General features: G+C 35.0%; 1 protein-coding gene across 1 annotated transcript; it reads left to right on the top strand.

Moving 5' to 3' along the window:
* The first annotated feature begins 1,711 nt into the window (after positions 1-1,711).
* On the top strand, positions 1,712-8,737 carry LOC148594239 (guanine nucleotide exchange factor C9orf72-like). Its single transcript, XM_088527315.1, has 5 exons — positions 1,712-1,825; positions 2,382-2,446; positions 4,423-4,495; positions 7,622-7,738; positions 8,448-8,737. Exons 1-5 carry the CDS (start codon positions 1,712-1,714, stop codon positions 8,724-8,726), a joined length of 648 nt encoding a protein of 215 aa, XP_088383441.1. The 3' UTR covers positions 8,727-8,737.
* Positions 8,738-14,147: the final 5,410 nt, after the last annotated feature.

Below are 14,147 nucleotides of genomic sequence, written 5' to 3'. Positions count from 1 at the left end.
AAAGAGTTAGGCAAACTCTACCCACTTGAGATTGATGGACTTCAAGTAGTTCATGAGACCAATGGGATTAAAAATGCAGTAACTTCCTAGCATTTAGCAAAACTTATTAGTTGTTGTGGCATTATTTATTTTTGGATCTCGTAGTGATTGATCAAGTGATTTAAGCTTTTATTGTGAATAATAATTCAATATTGTTCAATTACATTTTGAATGTTGTTTGCTACTGAGCTGCTGGTGAGTGTGTTTGGAAAGCCTAGTCCAATCTCTTCTACAGTGGTGTTTTATATGCTGTGAGGTTTTGTGTCTCCTGGACTTGATTTTGAAACAGAAGGCATGTTTTGAAGTCTTGTCAGTGTCTGAAGATGTGAAAATAATCCTGTCTTTCCTCCCCTGTCCAAACCAATATTTTTCCTTATCCTAGAGATATCATTTTCTCCTGTTTCTGTGGTAGTCATCCCTGTGTATGTTAATCATTTGAAAATAAAAGTATATAAAACGGAATTCTGAACTTTAATCTTTTGATCATTTGTCATTTTCTTGGTCTGTAACAAAAGAACTACTAATCTGTTGTTACTGACATCATTCTCTCACTTTCCTGCTACTCCTGCTATGTGTAAGAGGTTTGGTGGGAAGTGGAACAGGGAGCACTGATCACTTTGAAGTGACTTCATTCCTAGCAGTGTCAACTCTGTAAAAGAAAAAGACTTGAACATCAAAGTTTGAATCTAAGAAGCATGTTTCTGAAGGGAAGAAATTTGGCCTTTGACTGTTGTGTGCATGCGTGTATAGAGAAATACCAAAGCTTTTATATTTAACTGCTTTCTTGCTCAGGAGAGGCAAGAACATTTCCAGAAGATTGCCTTGGAAGGCACGGAGAGAATGGAGGATCAGGTAAGACAGGCGGTTGATGAATATGGCACAACATGACAAAATTAATCGACTGGATCTCGTGACTGTAGCACTTGGTGCCACTTCTCATTTCTGGGATTCAGGAAGATACTTTGGACTGGCTGATGACCTGCCATACACATGAGGAAAACTACTGAAGATAGGATGGTGGGAGCTGTGAAAAAACAAATACATTGCGTCACTTTATGTGTAAAAGGAAAGTCTATGAAGAATGTTGTATTTCAGAAGAGGGAAGTGTTTTATGTGTACTTCAGTTTCCCTAAAGGTAGTAGCTTCCACAGATATATGCTTTCTCCTGTTAAGAGTAGTTTTTCAATAAGTCATTACCTTTTCAGGTTACAGAGATGTATGGAATCTGTTGTGTTAGAATGTGCTTGTAGATCTAATGTGTGAGACTGTGAGGTTTCTGAAAAAGTAGGAAAATGTGGATTTTGTGTGTGTGTGAAGCAAGAGAAATAAGGCACCATGTTAATAACTAGTAAGCCTGATACTGTTGCCCTGTCACTGTGAAAACATTATAGTTTGAATACAGTACTTGCATGTAATATGGTGTGAATAAATTGTATCATTATAAATGTTTTCTGAGTAGGTTGATCAAACTGATCTGGTGAATCAGCCTAGCACCCCGGGAACGCATTTTACATGTCTGGTTAAAAAGTGAATTGCGTGTTTCCAATTTACAATTGCTGTTGAAGTTTTGTGTATTAACTCATACACCGCACTTGCAAATAATAGAAACTTAAGATGTTTTGCCTGAGTTTCTCCCTGGCAACTTCCTGTACTGCATGCTTTAACTTCAAACATGTTATTTATTCGACAGGGCCACAGTATCATTCCGATGCTGACAGGAGAAGTTATTCCTGTAATGGAACTCCTTTCGTCTATGAAATCACACAGTGTTTCAGAAGAAATAGATGTAAGTCCTTATATTTATTGCATTCTGAGTAATAAAGTGATGTTCTCATTTGAAGCTCTCAGCAACAACAAAAAATAACGTTCCACTTAGTGAAGTTTTGCTCAGCACTTAGTAAAATTAGCTACCAGTGATACCATTTTTAAAAGAACGGGAGAGAGGCTGTTCACACAAAACAAAACAAGTGAAGATGTAATTGGGTTTAATGTTGATAACCGTTTCAGTGTGGTTTATCATTCTCATGAAAGAAATAGAAGTGATTTGACTTGAACTAATTTAAGGTAATCTGGAGAAGGCATTAGAAAAACCTCTTGGGTGCAATCTGACTGTCAAGTTGGAGAAACAAGTTTAATCATCAGTGACTTTTTCAGTATTCTTTGGCCAAAGACTGAGGCCTTTTTACGCTTTTGGTTTTCTGGCAATGTTAAAACTTTAGTTTAAGCAGATCCTAAAGAGAGAGTTCCTGAAGAGCAAGCACCTGTGTTCAAAACAAAAAGTAGTTATTTAAAATTGGCACATATCCTTGTGTAACCTTTGTTTGTGTTTATTTGCGTTTCAGGTAAGTGATACTGTGCTAAATGACGATGACATTGGGGATAGTTGTCATGAAGGCTTTCTCCTCAAGTATGAAATTCAGTTTTGATAGCAAAATGACATAGACTTGTGTGTGTGTATATTTATAAATATGTATGCATGTGAGTGTGTGATTAGATTTATTTGTAAGAATGGAAAAAGACATGTATTTGACTTTTATTGTATTTTTAATGTAAAACCAGAAATAATTGCACTTCAGAGAAACTATTCTGTGGGAATAGTATTTCATCGATTTTTAGATCATGTTATTTTAGAATATCACCCTTACAATTTCATTAATTTCTGTACTGCTTAACTTCAAATAATCTATAATCTGTTTATACAGTGTGACATATTCTTTCAGTACTGCACAAATTCATGTGTTAAATTTACAAATTATTGACACATAGTATTTACTTTTATAGAAAAATTGGGTTCTCTTTGTGTTTTTAATCCTTTAAGGCTATCACTCTTTATAAAATAATATGACGAATGTTGTTAGATGGATTGTTGTAAACAACTAGAGTCACTGATTCTATGATGATAAGTTACTCTTCTATCAGTTAATGGCTGCCTTGATGCTACTTCTCTTTCACAGATAAAATTTTCAAGAAGCAGAATAACTTGGCCATTTGCCTAAAGGGTCCTAACATCAAGGACCCTGCTTGAAACATATCTATTACTCTGACATGCTGCTGACAACATCCAAATAAAGAGCAGTGAGATGTGCAGTGTTGCACAGTAGTCCTCCTAAGTCAGAGTCACTGCATATATTATAGCTGTGTATCTCTACAGTGATCAGGAGCATACTTCTGCGTTATGTGATTTTCTGTGTACCCCCTTTTCCTGCTTTTATAACTTTTTTAAAAATTACTGCTAATAGTATCAAGGTCGTACAGTTTTATGCAGCAGTTGTACAATCAGTGGCAAGATTATTGAGCAGAAGTGACATGAATGATCTGATGAACTCTGTGTCTTGAAGGATAAAGATTCAGTTAAGCTTCCTGTGCTGCTCTACTTGATAAGGTCTACTACCCTCTGAAAAACAGCATCAAGTCCTCTGGGTCTGCTCTCAATCTAATATAGTGTTGGAATGGATTTCCGTATTTTGCTGACTAAAAATTGGATCGCACAAAGTAAGAAATTCATCTGCACACCTTGAATCTATTTTAAAAATATTTGGTAAGGTAAAGAGTAGTAGGCCCACTATAAAGTCCACCTGTAGGACTTTCACCTGTAGGAGAGTCTCAGCATAGCTGTTATAATCCTAACCATTTTAGAAGTGTTTATTAGAACTGCTTAAACAGTATCCAAACAGTTGCTCAATTCTAATACTTATTCACAGATGTCAGAAAAAAGCTTTCTAATTACAAAGATAACCAGACTTTTGATACCGTGTGGTAGGTAAGAAAAGTGACGACAAAGGTGACGACAAAACATCAACAGAAGTCTGTTAAGAACAGGCTAAGAGTTGTGAGGATTAGTGCAGATAAACTTGTAGCAGCTGCCAAGCTGAGGAGTGACTAAATCAGAGCAGTGCTGCTGGCAAATCACAAGACAACACTCTCTAATTCCCAGTGTGTCACTCTATATCAAGGATCTCATACCTGTGAAGTGTTCTTGTCCATGTAGTTAACAAAGAGTAGGGCAGTCCATCTACCAAGTGTCCCAAAACTGGTATCTGACACAAAGTTTTCGAAAATGAGAACCATCAAATAAATCATCTTTCAAAATTCTTTCAAATCCTTTATTATTAATGTCTTCTGCTATTTTAGGTGAATTATTTTGTAGTGGTGGTGAAGTGGTGTAGATGGTATACTACAGTTACGATACAGAGACAGTTTGGGTTAGCACCCAAGTGATATTTGGAGATTTTGTCTGCCGGTTTTTCTATCAATTGGACTAAAACTGTAAGTGTTGCTAAAATCTGAAAGTTATACTGGGGACTTAATTCTGTGGAATCATGGTGATGATTATATTTTAAAAGTATTTATAAAGGTATTAACCTGTTCTGTTTTTATTTGCAGTGCAATTAGTTCACATTTGCAGACCTGTGGTTGTTCTGTAGTTGTAGGAAGCAGTGCAGAAAAAGTGAATAAGGTAATGCACTTCTGAACAAACCAACTTGAATGGCCATTGTTAAGAGTGTTAATGTGTCATTTGCCTATAGATGTACCTGAGGTTGAAGAGAGAGAGAATATCATTATGGAATTGTCTTCAGTTAATTACTCTTAACAGTTATCAATTCTGCTTGAAAAGTGGCTTATAAGTTGTTTTCTGGCAACTTTAAGCAAGGCAATATATTTAATTTTATTCATATTGTTCATAAGGGAATAGTGGATGAATTGGAGATTTTAAGATCAGGTTTGTTAGCTAAATATGAATTGAACCATTCTGGTGTGACTTGCATAGCTCAGGTCAACAGGTGTTGTCCATGTACTTTAAGAAATGGATATCTGCATAATTTTACTGTGCTGGGGAATACCTACTTCTGCATCATGAACTGCTTGTGTTTCATGAAACAGATACACAACTGTAGTTATAAACACACTCCTCAGAATGTGCAGCTTATTAGGATCTTCATCTGTACCATCAGTTTCAAGATATTTGCATACCTGTGTCTGCAATCTATTTGAAATTAATTTGTAAATAACTGCAGACTTAGACCCTTAAATTAAGTTGACTCAACTTTTCAGAAGAGCCAAAGAGATGCAAAACACAAATGTAGACCCCTAAAACTGCAAGAAAAACACCATATTTCAACATAATTGCTGTAGCATGTGTAAAACTGACCTAATGTTAGCAACTTTCCAGGGCTAGAAACAACAGGCAGCATTAGCTGCACTTCTTGGTAGAGAATAGTAAAATGTACATATACCACTATGATCCAGAACTCACCGTTGGAGGCTGTCATTTTGGAACAATAAAATTACTACCTTTTTTGATAGCCACCCTTTTCTCCATTTTATTAATACTTTTTAACTTTCTTCTAAATCTGTTGATTTCATATTGGTTCAGGTTAAGTATTTGTTATCTTTTCAGTTTTTTCTTGTAATGTTTTTTGTACAAATATGGGAAGTTTTGATGCTTTTTTTAAAATTTACTAAGTGTTTAAAAGAAAAATTAAAGGACAATTTTTTTTTATTCAGGGTTTTCCAACTCAAATTTTATACACAGCTTTCTGATTACATATAAAGCTAGTTTCAAATAAATTGAAAATAATTTCTGGAAGATATATATCTGTGTTTGTAGTCCACTGAAATATTTCTAAAATCTTATTTATTTATGGCATATGGCAGTATATCAGCCTTTCACCCAGGAGGGTTTCCCTCCACCCAGGAGGACTTAATTAGACTATTATTCCATCTTTTCTAATAAATTCACCAAAGTTAATCTTGAATCAAAATATGCACAGACAAATCATGGATTTTATTTTTTAAAAAGTAAATGGAATTCACTAACTAAATTGCCTCTCTGCTTTCACTCTTTAAACTTCTAATGTTAAAGCCTGTTTGATTCAGAATATCCCTTCAGGTGGGAATGGAAAGAAGGGCTTTATAAAAACATACGATCCTAGAGCCTTCAGGTATTAGATACTATTACGTTTAATGAGGACACTGGTACTACTCAGAGTATTTTCTCTGCAGAGTAGTAACAATATTTTCATGTTCTTAGACCGTGACATGGCTCCTGGAGTATACATGTGGAGAAGCAGTATGGTCAAATAAATTCATTTCCTGACAGAAAATATTTTTCTATATTGGAGTTTTCTCTCCGATCATGTTTTTTTAATTATGGTGTACTGATCATTCAGTTCTAGTTTATTTTGTAAGCATAAGACTTTCCATTTACAGAAATTCTCACTTTCGTGTTTTTTTGATAAATATGTGAATGTATCTGTGTGTATTGCTTCAACATAAAATAAAAAGAATACTAGGCCTATTGAATATGTTATAGATTTGGTAAGTAACTGTATATTAGCTACTCTGCAATATATTCCTTTTTTAAAAGTTTAGAAAAGAAAAGGTCTTCTTGAGTAAACCTGTTTTAAAATAAGTACTTTGTGATATTTTTAAAAAATGTGAAAGAAAGAAGCTGTTTTGTGTGTATTGAGAGTGATGATAAACTACTTCCAATCAAACGCATACTAACACTTGACGTTCTGTTCATGAGATACAGATAACTGGAGAAAAGAAAATGATCAATTCTTAGATGAAATTTGCTAAATATAATTAGTAAGTATTGTTCCAGGGATATTAGATATTAAAGGCTTAAATAGTTAGGACTGTTTTAAAAAATGTATATTGATAAGCTAGATGTTTGAGAGAAAAAAAAAAGTCTGGAACAATGTGAGTTTCAATATATATCCAGGGCAATATTGGTATTTGATATAAATCAATAGATAGATATACATTGATATAGATATAAATTCTATACAAGTCCTTATTGTTACTGTGTTCTTGTGCTCATTTTGTCATGGTACATCTATTCTAAAGAAAATGCTTTCTCTAGCTTGCTTTATAACTAAAATACCTGTTGCAAAGCATCAAATAGATTCTGTCAGAAAGTAGCATGGCATTGGTGGTGTTAAAGATACTGAGCAAGGATAGGGCCTTCCCAAACACAGATAGATAAGAAATTACAGTTTAAGACTGTAGTTAAGATTAGTACCATGGAATATGTGTTAATATTTGAAGATTACTTTTAGTTGTTGCAGGACAGGTGTATGCAAAAGGTTAATGAAAAACATTTTTTACTTTTGATAGAGATCTTAAGGAAATAACATTGAGGAAACATAATAAGCATGGATGTTTATTGTTTAAAAAAATAACTTTGTCTATTGGAGAGAATAGCTAGTGTTTCAGTATGCAGCAATTAACCTAAGCCTAAATGAGCCAGAAAAGTAATCATAGTAACTCATTTTTAAGTAATAGGAAGACACAGCAAAAGTGATTTGCCCTATGTAGTTGGCTAAGAGAGTTTTGGCAAAAGGTGTAGAGTTTTACTCATTTAATAGGAAATTGGGATAATACAGCTTATGTCTTTATAATTTAAGTGTGTTACTACTCTCCCATTTTATTTCTGGGTCTTCTAAAAAAATTAGCATTTGAAATATGTAGTATGTTCTAGTCAAAATTTGTTTTTCAGGATCAACTTAGTCTTTAATTTTTCTTGTCTTTACAAAACTGTTTTTAACACAATTTTAAAACAATTTTTAAAATGCAGATTGTGAGAACATTGTGTCTGTTTCTTACGCCATCAGAACGGAAATGTTCCAGACTCTGTAGAAATGAATCATCTTTCAAGTATGAGTCAGGACTTTTTGTTCAAGGATTACTCAAAGTAAGTCCATTAGGCAAATTTTATGATGCAATAGCTTAAGATCATTACCCAGCTTGTGTATATGTGTATGCGTATCTAATATGTGACATTTTTACATTCTTGCCTAGAGAAATTTATTGTCTTTCATTCATTGTTTCCTAGTGCTAAAGGTATCCCTTTCACTATCTGCATGTTAAAATTACAAACTGTCTTTTCTACGAGTTACATATTTCTTTTTCCTGAAAAAGAAATATATATCTGGGGTGCAATAATAATTTCCTTTTTCCTGCTTGAGGTAGCTTAGATTCTAACATGCACTGGTTTTGTATTATAGCAAAACCCAATCCTATAGTTTCCAAGCATTTTAAAAGGACTGTAACAATGAGTGCAGATATATAGAAAAGTAGTGCTCCTTGCTTTGGTAAGTCTGTCACATTAGCCTAAATATGTCAGATAAGTATAATACTGAATTCTTAATGGAATCAAGAAGCGGGTCATGTAATAATGAAATGAAATAAACAAATTAACTCAAGACCTGTTTTCTCATCATGACCTAAAGGGAATCATCCATTACTCTAGGACGTTTTACTGGGCTTACTGTCACCAGTTTTGTCAAGTGAAATATGTCTAAACAAACTGTAAAAACTGTAGGAATGATGTTTTAATGTTGTTTGATTTCACTATAGCTTTGTTTTTTCAAAAGAGTGACTATTTTTTTTCACGATAACAGGATGCAACAGGAAGCTTTGTGTTGCCCTTCCGTCAAGTAATGTATGCTCCATATCCCACTACACATATAGATGTAGATGTCAATACAGTGAAGCAGATGCCACCTTGTCATGAACACATCTATAACCAACGACGATACATGAGATCTGAGTTGTCAGCATTTTGGAGAGCTAATTCAGATGAAGAGATGTCTCAGGATCCTATTATCCACACAGATGAGAGTTTCACACCTGATTTGTATGTGCTGTCACGGCTCTCAAAGTTATTTGTTATGGGTTGAGAGAATATCAGTATAAAGCTTTTCAACAAAGTACAGGATTGGGGCTTGCTGTTGCACGAAACTACTTCAACTGTGGTACTTGGTCTTCATCTTTTGGACTTTCCTGGTTCTGTCAGTAGTCTTGCTGCATTAAATGTTACTGAAATTCATTTTCAGTGACGCTTCAAACAGTGTTTTGTTCATTTTGTTGCCTCATTTTAAAAGGAATATATTAGGACAAAGTGTATTTGACAAGGCCTGGTGGCTTTTCTGTTTTTGGTTCATTTTGCATGGCAAAAAAATAAGGCATAGAGGTTTTTTGTTACCCTTAAAAATAGCAGGATTATCGTTCACTACAATGGAGTTCACTTAATTTCTGCCAGACCATAAATGGTAATGCCGTTCATGTACAGAAATGTGTAGTGTCTCTTCATGGCATTGCCTTACATGTTTTTTTTTGCTTTTGTTGCAAACGAAATACGTTAGTAAAAGCCTTCCTGGATCAGGTAAATGGTTTCATTTTCAAAAAGAAGAAGAGCTTAACATCAGTACTTTGGGCTCTAGCAATAAATAATTCAATGCAAATAGTTTTTTTTCTTGTCAGGTAGCTCCTTTTTACATTCCTACTGCTATTCCTTTCTGTACTGCTAGAGAGAAACTTCTAACAATGGTCACTTAAAATGTCTGGTTACTAGCACAGATATCTTTGAAAATATTTCAACTTAATTTGAAAATTGGGATAATGGTGACTTACTAGTCTTAGTTTTATTATCTACGAAAAACAGCGCACATTTTTCTATTACTATGCAACAATGTCTGGAATTTCAGCATTGGAAAAGATACCTGAGATTCACTTCAGATAATTTTAAAAAGGAAAATACAACTCAAATATCAATTGAAATGTGAAACAGCTTAACATACTATCTTTGAACAGTTAGAGCAGTAAGAATGTGTATGTATGAATCCAATGTTAGTTTGTTTGTTTTGCATATTAGGAACCTGTTCTCTTGCACAATTTCTGCTAGTCCTTCACAGAAAAGCCTTAACTTTAATAAAATACTTAGAGGATGACACGTAAGTGAATAAGTAATAGAAAACAGACTGTAGGAAATTATGTTCTTGTTGATGTAATCCAGCTTCAAAAATTCTTCTCATCTTTCTTGCAGGCAAAAAGGAAAAAGGCCTTTTAAGTCTCTTTGGAGTTTAAAGATAGACCTTGACCTAACAGCAGAGGGCGATCTTAACATAATAATTGCTTGAGCTGAGAAGATTAAACCAGGTCTACATTCCTTCATCTTTGGGAGACCATTCTACATTAGTGTACAAGAACGTGATATGCTGATGACATTTTAAAATTACCCATTGTTCATGTGTAATATTGCAGTCTTGCATGCTGGTAAAAGAAATCAATGTGAATACCACATTTCAGACAATCACTGATTTATAATGAAGCAATAGTAATAAAGGAAATCTGCAAGAAGCAGGAAGAAGTGCTATCAGACGGAATATCAACTGAAATAGAAGAGCATGCTTTGACTGTTAACAAGCAAGTGTTAACAAGCAATTGTTGATTGTTAACAACATAAATTGCAGCACTGCACAATGGAACTGTGACCTTATTTAAGATGTTATGTTCACTGCCAACCAGGATATTGTGCCACAGATCGTTGGTCTACCATTAAATATTCAGTAATCTAGCATAATTGAGATCTTTCAAAACACAGAAGATTTGTTTTTCTCAGCTTCTGTTGTCAGTCTTTGGCTATTAACTGCTATTGTTTTATCCACTGTCAGTTTGTATGCAGGCCAGGTTAAAACCTTAAAATCTTCCCGCAGAGCACCAAAGTGATATTCTAAGTATTCTATTTGTATGCCGTAAACCTTTTCATTACTATGTTTTTTTGTTTGTTTTTGTTTTTTGACACTTTGGCTCATGGTTAATGTATGCTGTATTGAAACGGGTGACACACCTGTGTTTGATGACGGTGTATTTCTCTTTTTTTTGGATGAAGGCAGGAATATGTGTCATGTTTTAGAGTAACCTTATAACTAGTTGTTAATTGTAAAAGAACTGCTCTTGTAGTTTGAAAAGCTGCTATTGCTTGTTTGATGAACTTATTCACAGCAGTCCTTGGAGGACAGTTTCCTCTTTTCAAGGTAGTCTTTACTATCTCTTCCGTGAAATGAGATATAAAATCAATCATTCAGATTCATGATGTTTTTTTAAATGGAATACTGTCAGTTCCTAACACATTCAGAATTCTTTACTTTTCACAGAAAGGAGAGATTTATTGTTAAATATTGAGAGCTCCTGCAGGAAGGCAGTTGTGTCTCAGTTATGTGCTGTTTTTATGAATGAAAATGTTCAACCTCAGTAAGTAGCTGCATCTTGTCCAGCCTTTTTTACTTCTTTTTTTATTATTTTTGGACAACAGACTTCACCAATTTTTCAGGAGCACTTGTCAGAGTTATGCTGACATAAGTTGCTTGTGCTTAGATTCTGTTTGTCTTGCTAGCATTTTCTTTTCCTTCTGCACTTTAGTCGGTTTATAATTAAACTACAAGTCTGATTCATAACCTTTAACTCTCTAGGCTCACAATTGTGGGAGAAATTATAATGAACAGTTTTGAACCTTACATAGAAATAGTGTTAAAGTCTAAATAGATGTAAATGTGGTGCTGGCATTAATCACTGTAGCTTGATAGCCGTTGGAAACGTAACATTAACACTATTAACAGTAAAGCTCTAATTTATTGAATATGCTCTCACTTTTTGACTAAATCCTGGAAACTTAATACTTTTGTTACACTTCTGTCAGCACAGAATGTATTGTGAAGTAAATTATTAAATGCATCTGCATGCCCTGTTGTAAATCTTGTTCAGAAAATGAAAGTATTCTAAGAAAACTCATACAGACTTTTTGCCTTGAGTTTCTGCTGAAATTTTTCAAAGAATTATTGTTCAGTATCTGAATCATGTAAGCCTTTATCCTTTGACACAAAGAACAAACTTACTTCTCATTAAAAGTAAGAAATGTTTATTCTAAGATGGGAACAATATAGGAACATTGTCAAGGAATGCAGGGATGCAATGAGGAAAGCCAAGGCCCCTGTGGAATTAGAGGTAGCAAGAAGTGCCAGGAACAATAGGAAGGGCTTCTATAAATACACCAGCACCAAGAGGAAGACTAGGGAAAATGTTGGTCCGCTGCTGAATGGGGGGGGGGCCTTGGTGACAGAGATGACTAAATGCCCTATTTGCTTCTGTCTTTACTGCCAAGGATGGTCACCGTGAACTACAGGGACCAGAGACAAAACAGAAAACCTGGAGAGAGGAAGACTTTCCATCGTTGAGGAGAATTGGGTTATAGATTATTTAGGCAAACTGAACATACATGGAACAGCACACAAGAGTGCTTAGAGAGCTGGCGGGGATTATTGCTGAGCCACTCTCCATCATCTTCGAGAGGTCATGGAGAGCAGGAGAGGTACCGGAGGACTGGAAGAAAGCCAGCATCACTCCAGTCTTCAAAAAGGGCAAGAGGGAAGACCTGGGAAACTGCAGGCCAGTCAGCCTCACCTTCTTCTCTGGAAAGGTGATGGAGCAGCTCATCCTAGAGACCATCTCTAGGTATGTCAAGGAAAAGAAAGTGATCAGGAGTAGTCAGCATGGATTCACCAAGGGAAAGGCATGTCTGATGAACCTGATAGCCTTGTACAATGGGATGACAGGCTGGATGGATGAGAGGAGAGTCATGGATGTTGTCTGCCTCGATTTCAGCAAGGCTTTTAACACAGTCATAGAATCATAGAATGCTTAAGGTTGGAAGGGACCTTTAGAGATCATGTAGTCCAACCCCGCTGCACATGCAGGGTCACCTAGAGCATGTGGCACAGGGTGGCATCCAAGTGGGTTTTGACTCCACAACCTCTCTGAGCAGCCTGTTCCAGTGGTCTGTCACACTCACTTTCAAGAAGTGTTAAGAAGCACCCTCACTGCTCCTTATCTGCACCTTTTTTGGGGGGGGCATGCTTACAGTACAACTGTACACAACTTTGTGTGTCCCTTCAGTGGTCACATTGCTCAGACACATATATAACATATTTATATATTGTTTCTGGATATGGTATCACAGTGGTGCAAAATACTTATATACTCCTATTGGTTAAATATGCTTCAGTAGGCACTTAGATAAAGGTTCAAGGCAAGGTAATATTATACCTGACGGTGATGATTTTGATTGTGGCACTCTTGATTTCTACATGTTACAAGCCTCCGTTTTTGTTATAGTTAGCTAAATCGTATAAGTTTGCAGTCATACATATTGTTCTATTTAGGCATAAGGAAAGCTAATTCGGTTTTACACTCTTTCCTATTTCTTTGTAATATAGCATGTATTAAGGGCAGTGGTCCTGAAACAGTACCTCCAAAACCAGGGTTTCTTTTGTACTTTGTAGCCAAATCATGGTTTGCTTTGTATGAAAAAGGTATCTTATGGAAATATGAGGAGAGCAAGAAAGGCAGGTTGGTTATAAGTTTGACATTCTTGTATGTTCAGCCCTTGGTTTTGAGTGGAAGACTTAAAGAAGACAAACACACGGAAAAGGACACAAATACCTGCAAAAGAGTGCCAGATTTGTTTTATGCAAATTCAGATTAGTTTAGGCAATTGGTTTTCTGCCACATTGACAATCCCCAAATCAGTTACGATGACAAACGGAAAAAAAGATGATATTCAGTGTTTTTAAAAACTTCATAGGATTTAGTACAACTCAGTCATCCTTAGATATACTTGAGAATTTTACCTGGAGAAATGGCCATCTGAGATCACGACATTATAGAGTTGCATCATCTGTGTGCTTAATATAGGCAAGATGATTGTACATGCTTGATTTATTTATCTATCTATTTATTTATCTGTATTTTCTCCAAGAGCATGGCACTGAATATTCATAGCATTCAGTACGATTCCTCTACTACATGTGGATTTATAATATGACCATATATATAACTATGAAAAACAAGTCCTTTATTTTTTTATTTTTCTGAAAAGATAGGAGTTTAAAGTACTGAGCAGATGTACACTGGAGACTTCCCATCATGTAATCTGTGCTTCATTGTTCAAATGACTTGAAATTACTTTAGATTTATAAAAAATTGCTTACTGGTTGAATTTCAGTTGAAAGAACTTAACATGTTAAGCTCTTCTGAGTATGTAATAAGGGAAAAACACTCCGAATTAGTAACACGTGAAATTAAACAACTTCAAATGAACATATAATTGGATTTTTTTTCCATCTTAACAGATAAAAATGCCTGGGTACTTTTCAGACTGATTCAACTAGGAAATATAGCAACATGATGGAGACAAATAACCAGCTAATCAGTAAAAATATCAAAAAATATATATATTTTGTTTCAAAGGTACTTCAGACCTGACT

This window comes from Tinamus guttatus, unplaced genomic scaffold (genome assembly GCF_059628265.1).
Source record: "Tinamus guttatus ecotype Peru unplaced genomic scaffold, ASM5962826v1 Tinamus_guttatus_pri_ptg000278l, whole genome shotgun sequence".
NCBI classification, from domain to species: Eukaryota; Metazoa; Chordata; class Aves; order Tinamiformes; family Tinamidae; genus Tinamus; species Tinamus guttatus.
The sequence above is the reverse complement of the archived record's forward strand: the minus strand, read 5'-3'. Positions and strand labels throughout refer to the sequence as shown.